The sequence below is a fragment of the Stegodyphus dumicola genome, chromosome 3 (genome assembly GCF_044657685.1).
Source record: "Stegodyphus dumicola isolate Sdum_Otavi_A_Nest chromosome 3, ASM4465768v1".
Classification (NCBI taxonomy): Eukaryota; Metazoa; Arthropoda; class Arachnida; order Araneae; family Eresidae; genus Stegodyphus; species Stegodyphus dumicola.
Window position 1 is genome coordinate 89,461,214 of NC_140770.1, and position 23,573 is coordinate 89,484,786.

The 23,573-nt window shown below is 33.1% G+C and overlaps 1 protein-coding gene across 3 annotated transcripts in view; it reads left to right on the top strand.

Moving 5' to 3' along the window:
• LOC118185639 (uncharacterized) overlaps nucleotides 1-23,573 on the top strand; it is a 669,417-nt gene that overhangs the window by 380,879 nt on the left and 264,965 nt on the right. The window contains exon 1 of one of the 3 annotated variants that reach the window (XM_085813051.1): nucleotides 8,120-8,464. The exons of the other annotated variants lie outside the window; for them this stretch is intronic. Coding sequence (XP_085669177.1) covers nucleotides 8,273-8,464 — 192 coding nt within the window. The 5' untranslated portion in view covers nucleotides 8,120-8,272. Of the gene's footprint in view, nucleotides 1-8,119; nucleotides 8,465-23,573 lie in introns of those variants that run through there. 3 annotated transcript variants of the gene reach the window in all.

Genomic DNA, 23,573 nt, shown 5'->3' on the forward strand with positions numbered 1-23,573 from the left:
TTTCGTGACTGACATGTAATATCGTATCGAATACATGAACAATACGGTGTAGGGGTATTCACCAATAATGCACAGTTACACTGAGCTTAAAAAAGTATTTTAATACTGAATTGTGTTAAACCCTTCTGTATTGGAGTGCAAAATTAACAAAATTATTCATTTCTTTCTCTTCTTTTGAAACTGGATAACACCTGAGGAAGACATCGTGTCAAAGTTTAAAAGGATGCATCTTTAATGAAAAGTATTATTGTTGTGAATAATCTCACTTGTTAAATGTAATCAAAACTAACCCGTTAGGAATGTAAGACTAAGTCAGTCGTTGGATTGAGCGTCATATAATTGACAGAACGTCTTTTGCCCAAATTTTGAAGGAAAACACCCCGGGGAACGAATCAAAGAGTCTCCAAACCTTCTCCTACCACCAAAGAATTCGAGAAGGCTTTCGGCAGTAGTCTACTGTTATCGGGCCAATTCTGTTATCGGGATTCAGAAATGTATGTTGTATGTACGTGTATAGGTATGTATGTGTGCATACACACACATGCATACTTACATACATATGTCTATACATACATGAACATACACATGCATACATACATCCCGATAACAGAAGAGTACTTTATTGGCTCGCCGTATATTTTGAGTGCCCCCATGCCGCACAGATGATACATATATATAAACATCTGTGTCTTCAAACCGGGCCCATTGGTACAGCAGTCAGCGTTACTGACCACTATACCGTCGGGGAGGCATACAAACAGAGAAATGACACAATTCGATGACTATAGCTACCTTTAAATTCCGTGAAATCTGGCGACTTTTAAATGTTACATTTAATGAAAACCGATTTCATTTAAGGTAATTTTTGTGAACAATGCCTGTGAATTCGGAATATCGTAAGTCTTTGTACTCTTCTTTTCATTTACCGGCATGTAAAAACACTTTTTCATTGTGAAATTATTTTGTGAAGTTCTGTTATTACAACTGCTTTGGCTACAAAGAACTTATATATGGCTCGATTTATTAACAATCCAGGAATTATTTTCATTGATAGCTTTCACAGTATTAAAATGATCGAGAAAAGTCCAGCAGCGAAAAATACAGGGTGTTTATAAATGAATTATGCGGTTTTAAAAATTAGTAATAAATCGATGTATTACTTTATATGGACAAGCCTTACAGCATAAGCAGCGGCAACTGACCACATTTTTGATGTATTAATCACAATCATTCAATATGTGCACCCTTGGTCACACGACACACATGTACACAATAATCAAATTCTTCCCATACTCGATGTAGCATGTCCACCGTGACGGTCTGCAATGCGTACTTTATCATATCACAAACTTCCTCAAGGGACTCGAGCATTGGCGGTACGGTATTTAACAAATCCCCGAAGAAAGAAATCGCATGGTGTTATTTCCGGAGAACGGGGTGGCCAGGGCAGAAAGTTGTTGTCTACTGTTTCAGCACCTCCAATTCAGCGTCGGTGAAGACCACGACTAAGAAGCTGTCATATATTCCTGTTAAACTGGGGCGGAGCACTGTCCAGTTGCATAATATAATCATCATAATTGGTATTCAGCTATGGTAAGAACCAGGTTTCGAATAGGTCTAGCATGAGTCACCGATCACAGTTTCTTCTTCGAAGAAAAATGGACCGTACACTTTCTCGCTGGACACCGCATAAAAAACGTGCATGAAACTCACGCTACACTGAAACTACAGATCTGGACACCTCAAAATGGAAAGCACACAGAAAACCTTTTGCTGTTGCTGGCGCCATCTTCAAAACTGACGCTGCGGCTGCGCATTAAACATAACAAGCAAATAGCGGCTTGCACATGAGAAACGTAAACAGCTGCCAATGCTTACGGTGCAGGTTTTACACGGATAAAACAATACATCGATTTATTATGAGTCTACGACCGAATCGAATTGTAACTGGCTGAAGATTGGTTATGGTCGAACGACCTGGATGTAACGGTCCTGAATTGTTACATAGTCGACGATCCTGGACGTTACGGACCTATGCGCTAACTATTGCATCATTATAACCGCCTTCATCGATATTGTGGTTAGCGCATTTGGCTGCCATTTGGTTGAACTTTGGTTCGAATACCGGAAAAAGCTTCGATGATTCGAAGTGGATATTATATTTTTTGTGTGGCATGCGCACACTTGCGAAACGAAAGTCCTCTCCAAAAGTTTGGTGGTAAATGGGACGATTACATATCCCCGAAGAAATCGTCCTTGGGGTGCTCGCCATTAAAACTGGGACGGAGATGTATATTTAAAAGCGGTGAAAACTATACCGGTAAAAACTGTAAGGTCATTGATGTAATGATACTTACATTTATAGCTGTACCTGCCCGCCCACCTTTTTGTATTGTCCTGGTGCATCCTAAGAAGACATGAGAATTTTTTTGTGCTTACCGTGTAAAATATAAATTTTTATTTAAAGATATCGCAGTTAAAAATGTAGACGGTAGCATAATTCTTTTAATAGTGAAATAAATAATTCATTTTTATTCGACAATTTAAAACTTTAGTAATTGGAATGAAATTTAACTTTAGAAATTGCTACAGGGAATTACTCTAATTACATTATGCTACTTGATGTTTTGTTTGTCTCCAGTAAATAAACTGTTATTATCAAATCTCAGGATTAATATTTGTTTTCGGAATTTCGTTAAATAAATAATAAAATGCGTATCATTACATTTTAGTCATTTCCTGCCGAAAATTCTGTAAATTAGTCTGAGAATTGTTCGAACGCTCTGCTCTTAAAATAATCAATAATGTGTTATGTAAATAGAAAACAGAATTACTTAAATAATTCCGAAAAGCAGTCCTTTAATGGATTTGTCGTGTCTTATAGTCAAATTAACTTTTATCTGAAACGCTTGGACGTGGAACTTATTGCTTTAGACGTACTCATTTGAATTTGAATTTTTCTTACAGTTTAGATTTCGTCGCTTTCCAGGGCACGCAAATATAACAACTCGGGATATTAACACGTTATTGTAATTTGAATCTCAAAAGTTAGCTAAGTGTTACAGTTTTAGCATATCGTGTAATATTTATTTCAAATTTCATTAAAATGTTTTTAATTTTTTTTATTGTTGTAATATATCTGTTTTACTTGAGGATCATTTTAATTTCGCAATACTAAAGAAGCCTTAAGGCTGTTAAGGTTAATGTTAGTGATTTTATTATGATAATTATGATCTACCACTGTTATGATACTTACATTGATTAATAATTAATTCATGAGATTGCTTAATAATGCTGAGTTGCACAGCAAGAATCGCTGATTTTCAAAGTAGCTGTGTAATAGTGTGTAATTTTATTTTCTATGTCGAATTTAGTAAAAATAAATCAAAATTAAATCTTGTATTCCTTTCTTGAACGGCTAATTTGAATTATTTTTTCCTTTATTAATTAGATATCAATTTTGATACAAGGAGAAAGGAACCTTCATGCTGAGTTACAGCAATGGATAGTTATCTTTAATAAAAGTATTTAATTATTAATAGAAATATTTGGAACTGCAACAACAAGTAGTTTTCTTTAATAAATATTTTAGTTAGCATCAGTTTCTGTGTTATGCTTCTTCGAAACAGCACCTGCTTTAAGTAGCTTTGATAGCAACTGTTCGCCTAACCAGGTTGAAGCCTACCCCTGTTAGTTAGACTAATGAGATAGAGCTAATGATATATATCTATAGTTTTGTAATGTCAGTCACCTTATCATCTTTAGCGATAAGGTGATCTTTAGCGATAAGAGGCTTTAGGACAGTTCCCACTGAGGCTGTGTTTGTCTTGGCCGGATGGTCGCCCCTTTCAATTCTCTTCGAATTCTTTCTGGACAAGTTCTTATTACGTACCAACCGAACTGATTTTAAAATATATAATGATTATATTGTCATAAAGTATGTTTTTGAGCGTTATAATATTCAACTTTTGCACCCTTCTAAAAAAATTGGCCTTTTTTATGACAAAGAGGTTGTTGATTCAAGTGCATACGATATATATACAGACGAATCTGGGATTGAGGGGGAGGATTGGAGCAGCATTTGTTGTATATTATTTTGGTGTCTAAATCGACTATATGAAATTTAGGACAACTATAACTGTTTTTCAGGTAGAGTGCGAGACTGTATATCAAGTCTTAATTTGGATTAACAGATGCGTTGCTTTTCAAAATGCGATTAATACTGACACAGATTGTTTGTCGCTGCTTCAGTCTCTCTCCCGCCCAGACAACGCCAATCCCGTCATCTTGAAAATCAAAAACTGTTTACAAACTTTGAACGAGTATTTAGATGTAAAGCTGCAATGGATCAAAGCTCATTTGGGGCATATTGGCAACGAGATGGCTGACTGTCTGGCCAAGGAGGCAGCCTCCGATATGGATACCCCTTTATTGAAATTTCAGGATCTAAACAGATGGGCATCACACACATGTAGAAATTGTACATTGGCAAATGGAAAATCCTATGGGAAAATTCACAAAAAAAAAAAAAAAAAAGGATAAAGGAATTTCTAACAAAATGGCTCTTTTTAACAATACTTATTTAAACCAAATTCTTACTGGCCACGGGAGATTTCCCTATTATTTTAAGAGATTCAACTGACAAAATAATGAACTTTGTGCTTCTTCTAATGCCATTAGAGACGTGAAACATTTTGTGGAGGACTGTCCTATTTTCGCCGATTAGAGGAAGCTGATTTGATCAGATCAGAGGAAGCTGACAAAGATGATAATGCTTTATATAATGATAATTTTGATATTAAGGCTTTTATATCTTTTGCGCAAGATGTTCTTAAATTTATTAATGCAAATTGACGTGTAATTGGAATTCTGATCTGATGTTGCCCTTTCTGTTAATTTTTGTTTGTATGTTTGTGAGTGCTTGTTACATGTTTTTCCTTATTTTTATTTTATATTTGAGTATTATTTGTATCTTATTTATATTTCGTATTATGTATTATTTATCTTGTATCTGATGCTCTTTTGGGGTCATTCTTTTTTTTTTTTTTTTTTTTTTTTTAACCATGAGGCCACTTTGTGGCCAGGATGCTCTGAGTGTTACCCCAAGTTTTTCGAAAACTTTAACCAGAATTTGACTAATAAGATATCGAAAACTGTGCTCTAACCAGGATTTGAATTACGAATCTTCTATTCGCTGTATGGCCATATTAGGCATTTACGCCCCAAGACTTTCAAAGGTGAATACTATAATATTATCCTCCATTTAAAAGACGATTAGGCCGCATATTCAGGCGACACGTTCAGGCAAAGGCACCATATTCAGGCGACCAAATCCAAGTGGGGGCGAGTTACTGTCCACCACATGTCCCTATTTAGGCACCATTGTTGATACTTTTAAGTTTTCGTAGCGGGGAATGTGAAAAATTTACATCTCTTGGTTGCAACACCATGTATCAGCTGGTAGCTAGACCAGTTAACTTGCAACAAGGAGCATGGCTGAGAGGTGTGGATTCCTGAACATGCTGAATTCAGTATGGAAGAACTGCTATGTATGTCAACAGACTCAACGGAATATTCAGATACATTCGGCAAATTCGTTTCTGGCAAACTGAAAGACTACGTTGAAAATCTAAAAACAGGGAAAAAAACAGTCTTAAAATATGTTTTGTATCTGTATACACATGATAAGGTACATTTTCTCATAGGAACAGACATTTGCTTAGTAGCTAAAACACACACTTGAAAGATGGGGTTAATAATCTAGAAGAACCATACTTTGGACATCTTTCAAAGGAAGATACATGTTTAGATGTGCGAAGGTTAGGATTATTGCATTTTGATGAGAATTTACATGAAATTTTAGAGGTGATTAATTTTTAAATTAATAACTTCTCTAAATTCATAATAATATTCATTCACTAGTTCACTATTCTAAGGATAATTTTATTTATTTATCTATTTATATTCTTTAGCTTTTCAGTATAAAAACGTTTTAAATATTTAACAAAACGTTACTTTTAGTATAATTTTATAATGATTATTTCGATATGAGAAATTAAAATACGAGAGTTATGAGCATAAAAGGCATATAAAATAAATAACTCTTCTTAAAATTTCAAGCACAGCACAAAACGTATATAAACAAAATCTGCCTTTAAAATTTCAAATTAAGATCAAGATGTCAAAAAAATAAGAATGCAGTTGATAACAACACGTTTGTTAATATATGAATACGTGTGTAATAAATGAAGAATTGCTTTCTTCCTTTTATACTTGCTAGTTTTCGAATTAAATCAGTTTTTTAAATAGTATATTATTGCAAGTTTTTATTCCCAAATTTTTTGAAAAGGTATTCTTTAATAAACAATGGACAATCATTTTTAATGCAAAATAACAATCATTATAGAGAAGAAACTTCTTAACTTGAAAATGATTACACAGTTAGCATTTTAAATAAACCTGCCGAATTTATTTCTAGCGCGATAAATGAAAACAATTAAATTAAGTGCAAAAAAATTCCGAAGAGAGATAAAGGTTCATCCAGTTCGGGAAGAATGAGCCTAAAATACTTCTTTTCCTCTTTCTAGCAAGGCATTTTATTTCTTTAAGAACTAAAACAAAATTAACGTTTTAAGATAAGCTTGTTTTTCTACTGTAAGTACATTTAATATGCGTGAACAGAATCATCTTGAGAAATTTAATCTTATTTATACAAGAATTAGAAGTTTTAGTAGACAGATTCAGTTCCAGAGTGACTGCCATTTGTTAAAAAAAAGATTTATACGTAAATAAATAATTATATATAAAGCGATAATATCTTTAAGTAAACGAAGGTAAACGAGTACCTGCGTTCTATTTTATTACCGTGGAATGAACATTTGTTGTGTGAAAGATTTTTCGTCTTTGTATTAATACCTCATTATTAATAGTATCTTCTGAGTTCTTCAATTTTATTCTTTGTTAAAATTATTTCATTTTTCTGCTATTCTTATACTTTCGCTTTATTAAACGTGTATTAATTTCTTTTTAATATTGCATCTTATGATCAGTTATTAGGTTTTTTAATTTTTTAAAAGCTGAATTTCCTCGTTATTCTAGTCGTTATCTAAATGAGATTTTTCCCCTAATTAAGAGATAAAGAAGTTAATATTTCTTATTTTGGAATTAAATCTTCTTTCTGACGTTATAAATGTTCTTAGCAAAGTTTTAGGGTCGTTGCAGTATGTTTGTTATGCTACATTACGCTACCATGCCCACGTTATTCTCTAGCAATCGAAAATTTTGAAAAAAATTAAATAATGAAGAATCTGTATGAATGTTTTTCGTATTGTGAGAAAACAACGGTACCTAGAGCCATCAAATTTTGAATAACCTAGTTCTTCACCGGAATATGGAAACTTGGAAGCCCGAATTTTGAATTTCGAATTTGTTTTATTGTGTATTTCATGTTTTGTAAAACATTAACGAATCTTTGTTTAACAAAATCAATTATTTCAAAGCGAGCAATAGCAGTACTGTACGGGTAAAAGCATTTTTATCTCCAGCGCTCGAGACTGTCTAACGGAAATTCTAAAGATAGGCTGTTTTTAAATATTTTTAGTCCAAAGGCACATTGGACCAAATGCTCTCGAATTGTGTATGTACATGTAAATGGAAAAAAAAAAAAAAAAAAAAAAAAAAAAAAAAAAAAAAAAATGGCCTATCAACTGGTTTCAGATCGAATATTCTCCCTGCAAGCAATTTGAGTTTGAGACCGCTGATATTGGAGATACACTTGCTTGCATCTTTCCTAAAATTTCATTAAAATACTCATTAATAGTTATATAATCTTTATATAATCTAGGGCATTTTCAGCTCATCCAAACATTGCATGGACTTGGATTCATCATAAAGAGCGAATTTTAAAAATTCTATGAAAAGACGAGATTTTTGTTTGAATGTGTTTCTTTTTCTTTTCTTTTTTCCCCTTTTCAGACGTATACGTGGAACTACTGACACCTGACTGAAGAATTAGAAATTCTAATTTATTCCGCCTTCGCGCGCGAGATGTATTGGCGCATCTGCCTCGGAAAATTTTGCACGATATGTATCCAGTGTAGAAATCAGATTTCGCGGGTGAAGTTTGAGTAGTTGTTGCATCATATTTGTGCGGTTTTTCGAAGTACTTAGTCGATGTTTATGTGCTAGCAAAACAAGATTTACTTCATAGACGAATTATGTAACCATAATTATGTAATTCATAGACGAATTATGTGATTGTAGCATGTAAACAATGATGCGACCGGTATTTCGCGCGCCAGTCTGTTGCACTGATCGCAACTGTTATATATATGAAAGAAGGTACTACAGGCACGTGTATACAAATAGGATAAGATGTGAATATGTGCCCAGAACTCCAGTGAGACCTATTAGGCCGTGTGTGATTTGCTCATGTTACATTCGTCGTGTTACCTGTCATAGAAAAGTAAGAAAAATCTTTAATAATGTGCTATAATCTTTTATTTAGGTGATTTTATAAGCTTTCATTAAATTCGTTGTATAAGCTTTTATTTAGTTAGTTCTTGTTATAAGTTTTTATTTAGTTCACTTATAGTCTCTATCGCTATGGTCAAAAGTTTGTCATCGATTTGTAAACTACTTCCTTGTAAGCTATCGAACTCAAATTTGATACACCAAAGTATTTCTAGATAACACTATGTTATGAGAGTTTTTCAAAATTCGATTTAGATTGTTAACTTTTAAATTATTTTTAGTACAAATCTTCGTTTGTGAACGACAATAGGGTGTGGAGAAGTAATGTTTTCATAATTGGGCTCAGTTTTTTTTTAAATTTAATATTAAAATGGTTTTTCGCATCTAACTTCTTGTAATGAAACTTCGTGTAATGAACAAATTTAAAAATCTCAGAATTTTACTATTTGCGCCGTCGAAGAGAGGGCGGAAACAGTATACAAATGAGATTTTAACGTATGATTTTTTTTAGCCAAAGGAGCGTTAGCTCAGAAGACTTCGTTTTGGGATTTTGCATCGATTCACTATAAACGGTGAATCACTTTTGAAATTGTTGCCACCAGATATTAGAGCCCTGTATTACATTTAAGGAAATTAAAAAATGAAGAATCTGCATAAATGTATTGTGTTTTTCTCGCATTGTGATTAAACAACGGTATCGACAGCCAGCAAATTTTGAATAACGTACGTCTGCACTCGAATATGAAATCTGGATTTTTTTTTTTTTTTTTTTTTTGTTATCGATTTCATATTTTGTAAAACTTTACAATGGTTACTCTGTACGGGAAAAAAATTATCTCTAGCGTGCGCGACTGTGTATCGAAATTCTAAAATTCGTTCGAAATTCTAAAGATAGGAAATTTAAGTTCGAAATTCTAAAGATACGCTCTTAACTATTTTGCGATAATGCTATTGAACTGAATTTTACGGTTTAAGTGCGAAGAACATATTTAATAAATAAACGTAACAAACAAAACGTTAAAAAAAAAACACCATTTTGTGCGTAATATAAAAGTTTGAAAGCTTTTAGTTTCCCCCCCCCCCAAAAATTTGCTGTACGTTTTCCACTATTTGACGTAGCAGGATTGTTGGAAGTGAAAGATTGAATGCTCGTGTTAAAAAATGATATTTCATTTAAATAATTTCGTCACGTGTCCTTCAAACAAAAAAATGAAAATTAAAATCTCATAATATAATTAAAAGATAAATAAAGGTCTAAAAGCTTTCAGATTATATATTACGCACAAACGGGCTTTTTTTTTAACGTTGTGTGTTTTACCTTTATTTATTAAATACAATGATCTTCGCACTTAAACCATAAAATTCAATTCAACAACAATATCGCAAAATATTTAAAAAGATCATGACTTTAAAATTTCCCATACACAGTCACGCTGAAGATAAAAATGTTTTTCCCCGTATAGTGTTGCCAATGCTCGCTTTGAAATCGTTGAGTTTGTTTATCAAAAATTTGTTAATGTTTCACAAAGCATGAAATAGGTAATAAAATCAATCCAAATTGCAAATTTGGGCTTCCTGATGCCCATATTCTAGTGGAGGACTACGTTATTCAAAATTTAAAGTCTCTAGATACCGTTGTGTTTTTACAGTATGAGAAATATACATACATTCATGCAGGAACTTCATTATTTAATTTCTTTAAATATAACGCAGGGGTCTAATATTTGGTGGCAACAATTTGAAATGTGAAACGCCGCTTGTACTGAACCAACGCCAAGATGCCACAACGAAATTAATATATTTGCCCACTTCTGGGCAAGTTGAGCCTTTGAGCTAATAAACTAAAAGGAGAAAAATAACTTATCATTTAGTTCGGAAACAAGAGATTAAATAATCTTTATGAAATTTATCTACAATTTTATATTACAAATTTAAATAACGAAATCGAATAATCGAATTGCATCGTCAAAATTATAAATCATTATCTTTATAAATTTATCAAGGGTGCCTACCTTGTTCATTATTCATGATGCAAAATTGTAAATGAATTTTAAAAGATAACTATTTAATCCTTTGTTCCCATTAAACATATGATAAATCATTTGATATCATTAATTATTTTAGAAACTGTCGATGCATACGTGAATAAAGCGCGCTTGCCCGCTAGCAATCAAGTGAGCTAGAGAATATCTTGTGGATCATACATGAATAAAGCGGGCGCAGCAATGGTAAAATCGCTGAATACTGGTAGTTCGGTCCAACTTTCGAATAAAGGCCAACGAAAGCGGCCTTCAGCCCGCTAGTTTATATTTTAATGTGTGTTCGAACTTAGCTACCGCTATGTTTTAATGCTTGCTAGAAACTTCATAATAATGAGTTAATTTGTCGCCTTTGTTTCAAAACAGTTTTCTCGGCATTGCATCGTGGGAAAGTATCAATAAATAAATTATCAGCATGATTCTGTTTAAGTAAAAAACACAGGAAATCCAGTTTATTCTTCATATGTGTATAAAGTTTTAATCTGAAGTAAGATTAATAAAAATATTTTCAGAGTGACAATATGTGATTGGACTTTCTCCTGTGGAAACCCAGCTCTAAAAGTTAACTGTTTTCAAACAAATCAGATCAAAAGTTTAATTACATCTTAATTTTGGTTTTGGTAATAATTAGATTTGCTTTTTATCTTATAAGCTTGAAAAGATTCAAAAGGTACAGTTTTAAAAATTTCTATCTAAATGCATAAAAAAGAACAAAAAGCAAAAGTATTCTTAGACTTTATGTTATTCACCCAAATTAAGCAGAAAAGTAAATTATCATTCATAAACAAAATTAAAGTATTACTAAGTCACAGAAATACAAAAATGATATGATTAGGTATAGTACGGTTTGGTAATTTAATTACGGCTAAGGATTCGAAACCTATGTGCTTAAGGGTCATGCCTTCGTGGAGGACTTTCAAAGGGGAAGTGGCTCTCATATATGTGGTATTTTGAGTTTTCTGAAAATGTACGTTTCCAGTCAAAACTACTTAATGAAATTCGACTGTATGAAGCATTTTATGCATAATAAACGTATGCAGTCTAATTCAAGTGAAACGTGTGAAATCTGATAACATTTTTACTTGAATAGGAATTATTTTCCCGGGTTTAAACAGAGATTTTTACCTAATATATTGAATTATTATATTGGAATATATGGTGACCGTCATTTTCTATGTATGTTGCAATATAAATAATTGAATTTAATTATAATTTTTTGTCACAGTCTGTAGAGACATTAGTTTATTTCGAAGCAGGAGACGTAAAAAATGAGCAATGCCCTCGCAGGGACTCGAACCTGGACCTTTGGAATACGCGCCGAGAGTGCTAACGTTACCCTACGAAGGCATGCTAGAAGGAGTGAGGAAATACCTGATATCGTGGTTAGCTCAACGTTACTTGACTATTTATTGTTAGAGTCATGAACAAAAATTGTTCCTTTCCGGACATCATTTAACTGTTTATCTGACGGGCACACTGTTTTTGTTTTTTGTGGACCATTTATCTCGGCGCATTAGGTCGAGTCCAGGTTCGAGATATTTATCCTGCCTTCTTAGCATGCTTTCATAGTGTAATGGCCTGCACACTCGATGCGTATTCGAGACGTCGGAATCCCGGAAAGGGCATTGCTCATTTTTCACGTCTTCAGCTTCAAAATAATCTAATGTCTCTACAGTGGCGCCCGAACGAAAAAAGGTGGTGGATGATGATTCCCCACCACCAGGATTTGGCGATCAGGTCCCCTAATCCCCAGTCGCCCTTTAAAAGGGAGAGTGTATAAGTTATTTCTCACGCCTTCTTAGCATGCTTTCGTGGTGTAACGGCCAGCACACTCGGCGCGTATTCGAGAAGTCCGACGTTCGAGTCCCGGCGAGGGTATTGCTCATTTTTCATGTCTCCTGCTTCGAAATAACTCTACAAATAACAATAACTTCGAAATGTCTCTACAAGTCTTTCTGCTTTTTTTTAATATTTCCTTTGTTTCCCATTCTCAGTTTGGCTTGGTTTGCTTTACTGTAGAAAAGCACTCGAGGGCTATCTGCCTAAGCGGAGGGATGCCTCACAAATGTATACATTGCACATGGGAACTGCACGAAAACGTTCTGTCTGTTAACTGTCTTTTTACTGACGAAACTTATCATAGTCAAAAAGAGAAGAAATAGCAATCACATTGATAGTTGACACTATTTTTTAATATAATAATAAATCATTTTAAATGTACTAAAGGAAATCTAAAATTCTTTCTTTTTCTTCTAACGTTATTCCTTTTTAATTATTTACTGATTACGCAAAGCGCACCAAAGACTATTTCCTTCTTGAAAGATTTTCTACTAGAAAACGAGGTTATTCGAAAATAACTAAGCACGCAAAGATTATATGGCTAAAAGAAGGTCGCCTTCGTGGAGGACTTTTTAAGAGAAATTAACTTTTTATACACGTTACACATGGGAAAAAGCACGAAAACGCCTATGCAGATATCTCATTCGCCAGATTTTGAACTCCGGACCGAAGTACTAGTGTTCAGCACCTTTACTGGTCGGCAAGCTTTCTCATTTTGCAGAATAGAATGGTTAGATATTTATCGGATTGGAGACCTAAAAGATGTGCCCTGCCCTCCCTGGGATTCGAATTCTGGATTTCCGGATAGCTAGCCGGAGTCCTTCCAGTTCCGTCAAGAAGGCAAGCGGTGAAAAGGAAGAAAATATCTTGCATTCTCCCCCACTTAAAGAGTGACGAGAGAGGCTAGGACCCAACTGCCAGATGCCGGTAGTCAGGGACCCTAACAATGAGATCCACTACATTTTAGTTCGGAAACCATTATAGAGTGACTAATTATTTATTGGAGCAGAAAAATGTGCAGGGCCATCGCTAGGATTCGAACTCCTAACCTCTCGAGTGCTAGACGGACATGCTTCCAATTACACCAGGAAGGCACGCGCTAAGGAGGGAGAAAATAGCCTGCGAATACTTTTTTTACGAGTTACCGTCACGCTTTGTATTTATTAAATGTATTTTTACAAAATGTATCATAGCCTGCGATGTGAGACTGTTACTTCGTCATAATTTTCGATGAGAAGCTTCTCTACAATCCGTATAAATTCAGTTAAAATGCTGAAAGAGAAAAACAAAGTTTGTGTGATGTTGTTAAACGACAAAGCAGAGGCTATCATTTCGCTGTACATTCAAAATCTGAAAATGCTTCAAATGCATTTTGTACGCGCCATTTTCCGATTTTAGCTTCCTCAGTGATTATCTTACCTCAAAGCGAAACTCCTTCTGATCAAACAAATGACATCAAAAGCTACGTAGATAGAAATTCTGTATCTGGCAGAGCCGATGAGATCTGGGTTACAGTGAGAATTCAAATAAATCATCTGCTTTCTAAACAAACTTTGACTCACGTTATTTTAAATATGTAATGTAAGCATAGAGCTTTTACTTTACTTTGCAATTTTATTCAAGTAAGTGAAATCATTAGATGGAGATAATGTGAGTGAGCAAATATATACCTTTAATTCAGTTTAGTTCATTATTAAATTTCTAAAATTGAAATTTTAACAAGAAGCAGACGCTTGGTTTAACTAGATAGCTAGTGCAGAATAATTTCCGCAGAACCTTTTTATATAAACTGAGCCTCAGGAAATTATAGTTTCTTATGTACGATAACTCCCCCCTTGATATTTAAAAATCACAGTCCGCAACAGGGACTTTCCCATTTCCCTGTTTAATAATTTCCCAGGTATAGGAGTCAAAAAAAAAAATTTTTTTTGGGGGGGGGGTTGTTTTGTTTTGTTTTGTGTGTGTGTGTCATCTTTTCTCCTTCGAGTCATTCTGATTGCTTCTTTTACGTGAGATTAGGCAATGATCCGTTTCTAAGAGATTATCTTATCTCTTTTTATCTGGGATTTTTGTTAAGATTTCCAACTGCTGAAAATTTTTATTTTCTAGCAGTAACGAAAACTAAGTTTGGAATATCTGAAATATATTTATTTATTGCAACTGCGCTCATTTATTTCTCTTTATTAGTCCAAAGGTGCCTTGTTGTTGAAGGACTATTCTTTTCGTTTTGCGTTGGTTCACTATAAATGTCCATTTCACTTTTCAAATGGTTGCCATCAAATGTTAGTCCTGCATTATATTTGAGGAAATTAAATAATGAAACATCTGCATAAATGCATGTATATTTCTCGCACTGTGATAAAATACCGGTACATAGAGCCATCGAATTTTTAATGACGTAATGCTACTGCGAATATGGGCATGTGGAAGCCCAAATTTGAAATTTGGAATTTGTTTTATGATCGATTTCGTATTTTGTAAAACTTTGACGAATTTTTGATTAACAAATTCGAGGATTTCAAGGCGAGCAATGGCAACGTTGTACAGAAAAAACATTTTTATCTACAGCGCGTGAGCCTGTGTATCGCAAATTCTAAAGATATGCTCAATTTAAAACTATTTTGCGATATTATTGCTCTTGAACTGAATTTTATGGTTTAAGTGCGAAGAACATGATTTTTAATAAATAAAGGTAGCAAACAAAATGTTAAAAAAACGCCTCTTTGGACGTAATTAAAGATCTGAAACCTTTCAGATTTTTATCTTTTTATTTATTTTATATATATATATATATTTCTGTCTTTTAGGCTAAGAACATTTTGTCTCTATGATGCATAATATGAAAAACCATTAAAAAAAAAAAAAAAAAAGAATTTAACTGTGGGTTTAACGAAGTTGGTGCGGAATTTGCCTACAGTGTCAGGAGAGTGGGTATCGTTTGTAAGGTATCGGTTACGATCATTTAAATATTACATATACTCGAAAAGTACAAATTATTAAGTTTTCACTTAAATTTTTTACCGTATCTTAAAATTAAAAATTCAAAATAAGAATTATTAAACTTCTGCATTTGCAGTTTGTAATTAATTTGTGATATTGAAGGAAAAGATAAAAAAAAAAGTCACTTGTTTTCATTTTAAAAAAATCTTATGTGTGTACCACACGACTTCCTTGTACGGAATTATGCTCATTTATGAATTATGCACATTTTAGGGGCATTTCATGTAAACTTATTTCCTCGAATTTCATTAGAGATATATTTCTCATTCAATAATTTCAGTTCTCATTTCGCGGCAAGGCAAGAATACATAAAAACTCAAAACATCTTCATTAAAAATTGAAAAAGATAGAAAAACATAAAACACCAAATATAGTTAAAACAGCTTTTACAACTAAGATTAGAGTTTCTACGCTAAAACAAACAATTCGGCCAGCGGACCATAAGGCAGTTTCTCGGTGCCCAAAACTGAAAGTTTAGTTTTGGTCCCAAATGGCAAAAAGACACGAAAAATGCATAGTTTGACTTAACTCACTGTTCTACTTAGTTTTCAAATGTAAACCAATAACGGTTTCGTTAGGCTTATTAGCGCTTAGAAAACTTTTAAATTGTTGATAATTCTACAACTAATTGCATGCAGATTAACTAAAGACATGCAACATGCAAACCTTAACCGGAACTTAAGAACAACAATAAGAAAAAAAAAAAAAAAAAAAACCACTTTACCAACATGTAAGATTTAAGAAAAACTGAGCTCATCGAGGCAGGTAATAGAGTTGGTTTTTTTATGTAAAGATTTCCTGTATTTTATAGGATTTTACTCCTTGAAGTGAACATTTTTATTCCGATTTTGTAATTTTCTTTAATTTGCGTTTCATCAGTTTATAATCTAACCCGGAGAACTTACACGGAATTTTCTTTTTAGTTCCGATTTCTTAAATTTTTTGATTTATATATAGTTATAAACTTTCGGCCCTTTTTGCAACTAAAAAGAAAGGTGCACAACTATATGTAATAGCAGTCGCATATGCAAAATTTTAACATTCTGAAGCTACTCGTTTTTGAGTTATTCAAGATACATGCATACGTACTGACGTCACGCAAAAACTCTCCTGAATCTATTTTAAATCCTTTTTTCAATCCGTTTTTGGAAAAGGTCCTTTATTCTGTCCGTAAGAACAGATGTTGCTCAAAAACATCGTTTAAATGGATTCGAGAGTGATCAAAATGGGTATTTTCGTTGGAATATGATACCGGAATGTTTTTTAGCGATTACAATACTTCTTTACTTCGTACAAGATAGTAAAAATGTGTTTTCCACAGCTAAATGTACTTCAGTAATATATTATCTTCTCTACATTCTATTTAATGAAACAAAAATTATTAAAAATTGGAAATAAATTAACAACGAGCTTAATTTTCTTGATGTAGGAAGAAAAGTAAATTATCAGCGTAACTGGGGCTTATACCAGCAGTCTTAAAAATCTGATTAATGGCAGATTAATTGATTCGGTTGTTTTTACTTTTCTTTATTATTGCTTACCTTGAAGTCAAAACTGTACACTGTATTATTCATAACATGTTTATTGCATAATGAATGCTATTTTTAGCTTTATAATATTAAATTATTTTAAGCTGAATTAGTAAGTTACTAGGAGAAATATGCAATAATTATTTTTAAGAAAGTGGACTGAATTAAAATATTTAATCTAGCTGAAAATATTATTAATATTATTTTTTAATTCCATAAATTTTCTTCGTGTCGCCTTACTGGTATGATAGTAGGAACGCGGCTGCTATATCCTGAGGCCTGGGTTTTGAAAACCTGAGAAGACATGTATATTTGTACATGTAAATATAATATTACATTATAATAAACATGTGTAGTGTCTGTGCATAATGGGAGCATTTAAAGTATGATTCAACCGGAAATCCTTTCGAGATGTTGGTGTAGGAGAAAAGAGGTTGGAGACCCATGTATCTATCCATCGAGTATTCTCCTTAAAAATTGGGATGGAGCAGGCCAGATGTCGAATTGCCACTTATATGGTGGCCATCGACAGGTGCTTGCATGGCCATGATGAACTGCTAAACCTTGTCGAAATCCTTTCAGATCAAGACCTGATATACAGCCGAGTGGTTAAGACCCCTGAATACTGGTAGAAAACCCTGCATTCAAACACAGGCGAACGGAGTGGGTGTGCGTAGTAGCTTTTCTTGTGTAACGTGAATAGAGCCAGTTTTCGTTAGAAAGCCAACCCCCGGTATCTTTCCTTTATGCACATAATCTTCGTGAGTCCTTCTATATTTAAATGAAGATCCTTTCAGATCAAATGATAAGATACGACAATATATTTCTTCGTAGCAAAATTCTACAATCGTCTTTAAAAGACTTATTTCATACACCGTTTGTAATTTTACGAATTTCTTCTTTTAATTTTTACATTACATTTCATGCAGTTTTCACCGCATATAGTTAAAGGTTTTATTTATTTGAACTCATTACAGTTAATTTTTTGTTCCTGGTTTTGTATGTATCTCTGTTGTTTATTTAATTTTAGTTTATTTTATTATTTATAGTTATGCCTATTTTGCTTTATAAATGGTTTATGTCAGAGGTTCTCAATTATGGGAAAATTACCCCTCCCCCGGCAGCAGGGATTTCATAGTTTCAGGGGGGAAATGAAATCAGCCTTTTATTTATTTAGCTTTTCAGTATTTAGTTTTAATTTATGTATGAAAAAAATAAAACTATTATTCAAGTTTTGGTATTTATCAACATTTTTAGCACAAACAGGCACTAGCCCAGAAGGGCTATTAACCTCGAAACGACATTTCCTGTCGAATCATTAAAAGCGTTGCGTCACTTTTCAAATTATTGTCAGAATTATTATCACCCTGTATTATATTTAAAAAATTAAATCATGAAGATCCTGCATGAATGTATATATGTTTCTTGCTCTGTGAAAAAATAACAGTACCTACGGCCGTCAAATTTTCAATAACGTAGTCCTCTATTCGAATATGGCCACCTGGATGTCCGAATTTATTTTATAATCTATTTCGTAAAATTTATAAAACGAATTTTTGATTAAAAAGTTCAACGATTTTCAGAGCGAGCAGTGACAAAACTGTAGGGAATAAAAAACATTTTTATCTCCAGCGCGAGAGACTCCGTCGGAAATTTGAAAGATATGCTGTTTTTAAATATTTTAGTCCAAATGCTCTCAAACGCTTCTTTTGGGCGTAATATATAATATGAAAGCTTTTAGATTTTTTTTTATACTTCTTGTTCTGTAATTAATAAAACATGTTAAAAAATAATCCAAATCTAAATAAACGTATATGCATTTTTCAAGTTTTGGTTAGGAGGAGTAGGGGAATGAATTTCTAGCTGTGGTGAAAGAGAAGCATGGGGCAAATTATGTTGAGGACCACTGATCTACATTAAGTTTTAATTTTAGCGGAATATTTTAGGCTTAATTTTATTCTGTTGTGCACTGTTTATTTTTTTGTGGAACGGAAAAGCGGTTCGGGCTTTCATCGCGGGGTATTCAAGAAGGAAGTGCTTTCAACTCCTCAGCGCCACCTGTCGGCCGCTTGACGCGATCAATAGTTGTTGGACGAGCTTCCGACACATCCAGTTCCAGTCAGTCAGTAGCTTGATGGGTTAGGAGGTGGATATGCAGCTGCTCGCTCGGGCATTTGTGATTTGTTGTTCGCTTGCAGGATTCAGCTTCCTTCAAAATTTGGATTTGTGCGCTCACAAACGATTGTGCAATTAACATCAAAGTATAGTTACGTATCTCGTTTCCGGTTTTTACTTGCTTCATGTGCAAGGATTCCGAGATATCATCACCTGACAGATCTTGATATCGGGTCTAAAGCTCATTGTTTGCAAACATTTTCTTTTTTTTTTTTTTTTTAAATCCCATAATCGCAAGATACAATCTCAGCTGTTTTCAATTTTGTATACACTTATATACCAACAACTGTTGTGTACCAATCAACAAACGGTATCAGTTAAGAAATGTTTTAAAAGTCGTTTTTTACGTGTTCCTAGTACCTGCAACTGTGATTAAAGGAATATTTCCTTTGACTTGCATCACAAAAGTCTTTGGATTTGTAAAGAATTATCTATCTGGATGTTTCTTTTCCACTGGGAATTTTTCACGGTGTTATAAGTCATCCGTTAACAAATCTACGTCTGGTACTTTGTGATTTGTTATCATCAGTTCATGTTTAGAAAATCGCCGAAACATTTATATTACTTATTTTACCAATGGATTAAAAAGAAATACTAAACGCAGCTGAACATTTTGTGCGTTGGACGTTCTTTCCTTCCATGTGTACTTCGGGATACTGCAGGATACCTGTACTACTTAATTAGAAGTAAGTGTTATTTCTTTGTGTAAACATTCGCGCGTAATTGAATTATCAGAAAGCACTGCGAAACAAAATTTCAGTTTTAAAAAATATTAATAAGGAAAAGATATGTGAAAGAAATTAATAAGTTAAAATATTTTTTTTTCTAAAAAAGTATTAGATTAAGTTTATAGCAGGTTTAAAGTAATTTATTGACACATATGATGACGTTTTTATTTTACCGGCTTAATATCGTTTTATGTTTAGTGTTCTACATGAAAACTTATGGTAAAGTGTAAAACGTATCTAACGATATTCTTTCAGCAAAATTCTTTAAAAAATTTCTAATTTTTCTTTTTAATCTTTCCATTTTTTCACATGTCACAACTGTGTGTGAATGCATTCTCAAAATAAATATCTCACGATGTGTAAAGCTTTCAATAAGTGCCCCTTTTTCATGTGACAAATGTTTGGATACTTGAATAATTATGTATAAAATGACCCATGCAATATTACATAAGTTATTGTCCTTCTAGGAAAATTAATATTCTACTGTATAAAATAGCTATTTTGTGGCAGTTTTGATGACAACCGTAACAAGCATGATAATGATAGCATCGCCTTTCGATTAGACATCAGATTTTGAGAATTTCCTTTGACAGGAAGAACTATTGAAAAATGATAGTGATAAAGTAAAATATGTTATGTGTTAAGTATCTTTTAATACATATGTTCTCTGACTTTTATCTCTGCAATTGTTGACGGTTTCAGGTACGTTTCTTACTGACTGTTTTATCTTAGAAATTTCCTTAGATTTTATATATGTCATTCCCCAGCAGCAAATTATTTTCGAAAGACTAATTCTGTCTCCTGTCGTTGTGCTTTAAACCACTGGTACACACTGGTAACCTTCCGTCCTTATGTGTCCATCTTAGTGGCATTTTTGGGTGACCTGAGGCAAGATAGATAAAATGTATTGTACTATGTTTAGTGCTGGCCTTTCCCGTTATATTATAACAAATTTATTGTAACAAATTGTTTCAGCAGTGTATTTCATAACTCTCGGGCTTCTATAACGTACGCGGAAAAATATAACAATCTGTTTGACATATGTTTGTTTCCGAGAAAGCTACGTATTGAATGTTTAGATAAACAGACATGCGTCTTCCTCTTATTTTACGTAATATCTGAAACATGTTTATAAATCAGCTCCTATTTCCTTTTAGAAATGGCTTGCATTATTTCTTTTATTTTTCCTGTATTTTTATGCAAATGCCAATTCGAGAACGAATGTAAATGTGTTAAATGAAACCGCTTTCCGAAGGTATTTTATCAATAACTCTATAACTATTGAAAAATAACAAATATTTTAATAATCATACTGTCTTTCACTGTTTTTATACATTACGTTGCTAGATTTAAAGTTTTGAGAATGCAAGTCCTGGCCAGAAGGTCCCCGGTGCTCAGCATTTTGCGGCGGGTGGTGGTCATAAGTGCTGCTGCCTCGCACTTATATAAATTCTAAAAATTTTCCTGCCCGGTGAACTTGCACTAGTTGCACCGGCTCTGGAACTCGTTGTACTTATCAGTGAATTCACAACTTTCGGTAATACAGGTTTAATTTTCTTTACGACGTTGACAAAAATTCTAACATGCTGTTTTTTAGTTAAATATTTTATTCAAGTTTAATGGGGATAATTAATATGTACGTAATTAATATTATTTTTGGATGCATCTCTTAATATTGGCTATAGTGCAGCCCATACGCATTTTCACTGCCCATATACGATTACACGATGGATGCCATTATTGTAAGATATTTTAATGCTGGCTCTAAACAAAACAACAACAAAACAACAACAAACAAAAAGGGGGAAAATAAATAATTAAAAATTTGAAAGCTATCAGATTTTATATTACTCCCAAACGAGCGGTTTTTTAACCTTTTGTGTGTTACTAAATATCATGTTCTTCGTACTTAAACCACATAAAATTCAATTCGACAGAAATACAAAATACGTAAAAACAGTATATTTTTAGAACTTGGGATAAGACAGTCTCGCGCGCTGGGGATCAAAAAGTTTTTCTTTTTCCCTGTATATTATTACCAATGCTCGCTTTGAAATCGTTGAGTTTGTTAATCAAAAATTCATTAAAGTTTACCAAAATATGAAATAGATGTAATAAAAAAGAATTTGAAATTCAAAATTCGGGCTTCCACGGGCCAATGTTCGGGTGGAGGATTATGTTATTCAAAATTTGATGGCTTTGGGTACCGTCGTTTTTTCATAATCCGAAAAACATACATACATTCATGCAGATTCTTTATTATTTAATTTCTTTAAATGTATAATGTAGGGCTCTAATATTTGGCGGCAGCAATTTGAAAAGTAAAACATAGTTTTATTGTGGACCAACGCAAAATGCCAAAATGAAATTAATAGCGCTTCTGAGCTAACTTTGCTTTGGGTTTTTTTTAAAAAAAGGGGGGGGGAGAAAGAAAAATCTCTTAAAGTATACAATTTTGAAATCACTGAAACAGGTGTTGCTATCACGGTAACAAATGATTTTTCTGGAAAATTAGCATCTATATAAGATATCAGAAAAAGTTTTTGTAGTAAAGTTTTGAATAAATATATCATTTTAGTACAGTAAATAATGTTATGACTTAGTTTGAAACTGTAAATAAAATTAAACCGTAACTTATTATTTTTAACTTTATCTTGTGAATATCATACTGTCATTAACCGGATGACTATTATTGCTACTTAAAACACGGAAGGGAAATTACGCTGCTGTCACAAATTTAAGTAGAGTGTCACAAATTAAAGTGACGTAAATGACTCGATGTTGTATAATAGTAGGATATTGTGTAATCGACAGAAAATGGATCTTATCAGGAAGTCCATTATCACCAAAGTTAAAACAAAAAATAATAATAATAGTGCTTCACAAGATCTCAACAGGTTTGTTTTTCTTTCAGTGAGTAGTTAACACTTTGCTGCTTTTCAAATTGCCTTTGTAAATAAAATCGTCATTGTCTTTGTAAATCTGAGACAAAAGCTAATGTTCTAGGTGCTTGAACTATGCTCCCAATCAAGAGCACAGGACACTCATACGCTGGGATAAAGGACAGATAGTTTTCAGAAAATGTAGAATTATTTCGTAAGAAATGATAAAATAATGTGCAAAATGAGTCTTCTTTTTCAAAGACAGCTTATTATTTCTTTTTAAGATTTAAAAAAGAAGCTACCAAATGCTTGGCATGTGTCTGTGATGCCATTTTAGCTTCAGTTGGTCAATATTTTTGCAAAAGTGAGCATCGAAAATAATTTTATTCAAAATGAGGGAGAGAAAGGAGACTCTGTCCTGTTTATATATATAATATAAAGCTGGCATACAAAAGGTGTTCACACATTTTTGTAACGATTTTGATTTTCTCCATGAATTTAAATATTAATTTTAAAATACAAACGTGAGTGGCATCCAATTAGAATAAGGTTTAATTATAGTCTTCAGCATTAAAAATATTCTTTTCTTTAAAACATTGCTGTAAAATAAACAATGAATCGAATGCTATATTTTTTGCGCTGTCCGAAGAGAAATATTTTTATTCAGCTATAAAAAAATGTGAAAAACATGGTTTTTACTCGTAAAATAAGTCACACAATTAATATGAAAGAAAAGAAACGTCGAAGTTTACATCCGAGTGGGAAAAAAGGCAAAAAATGCATACCTAACAAAGGTACGTACAGCTGTTATTAAATCTAAAGTCCCGTCTTATGTCTTAAAGGAAAATTCAGCCTCCCAAAGCGCTATTGAAAAAATTTAAATATCTCTCTAGGGACTGTGAGCAAAAT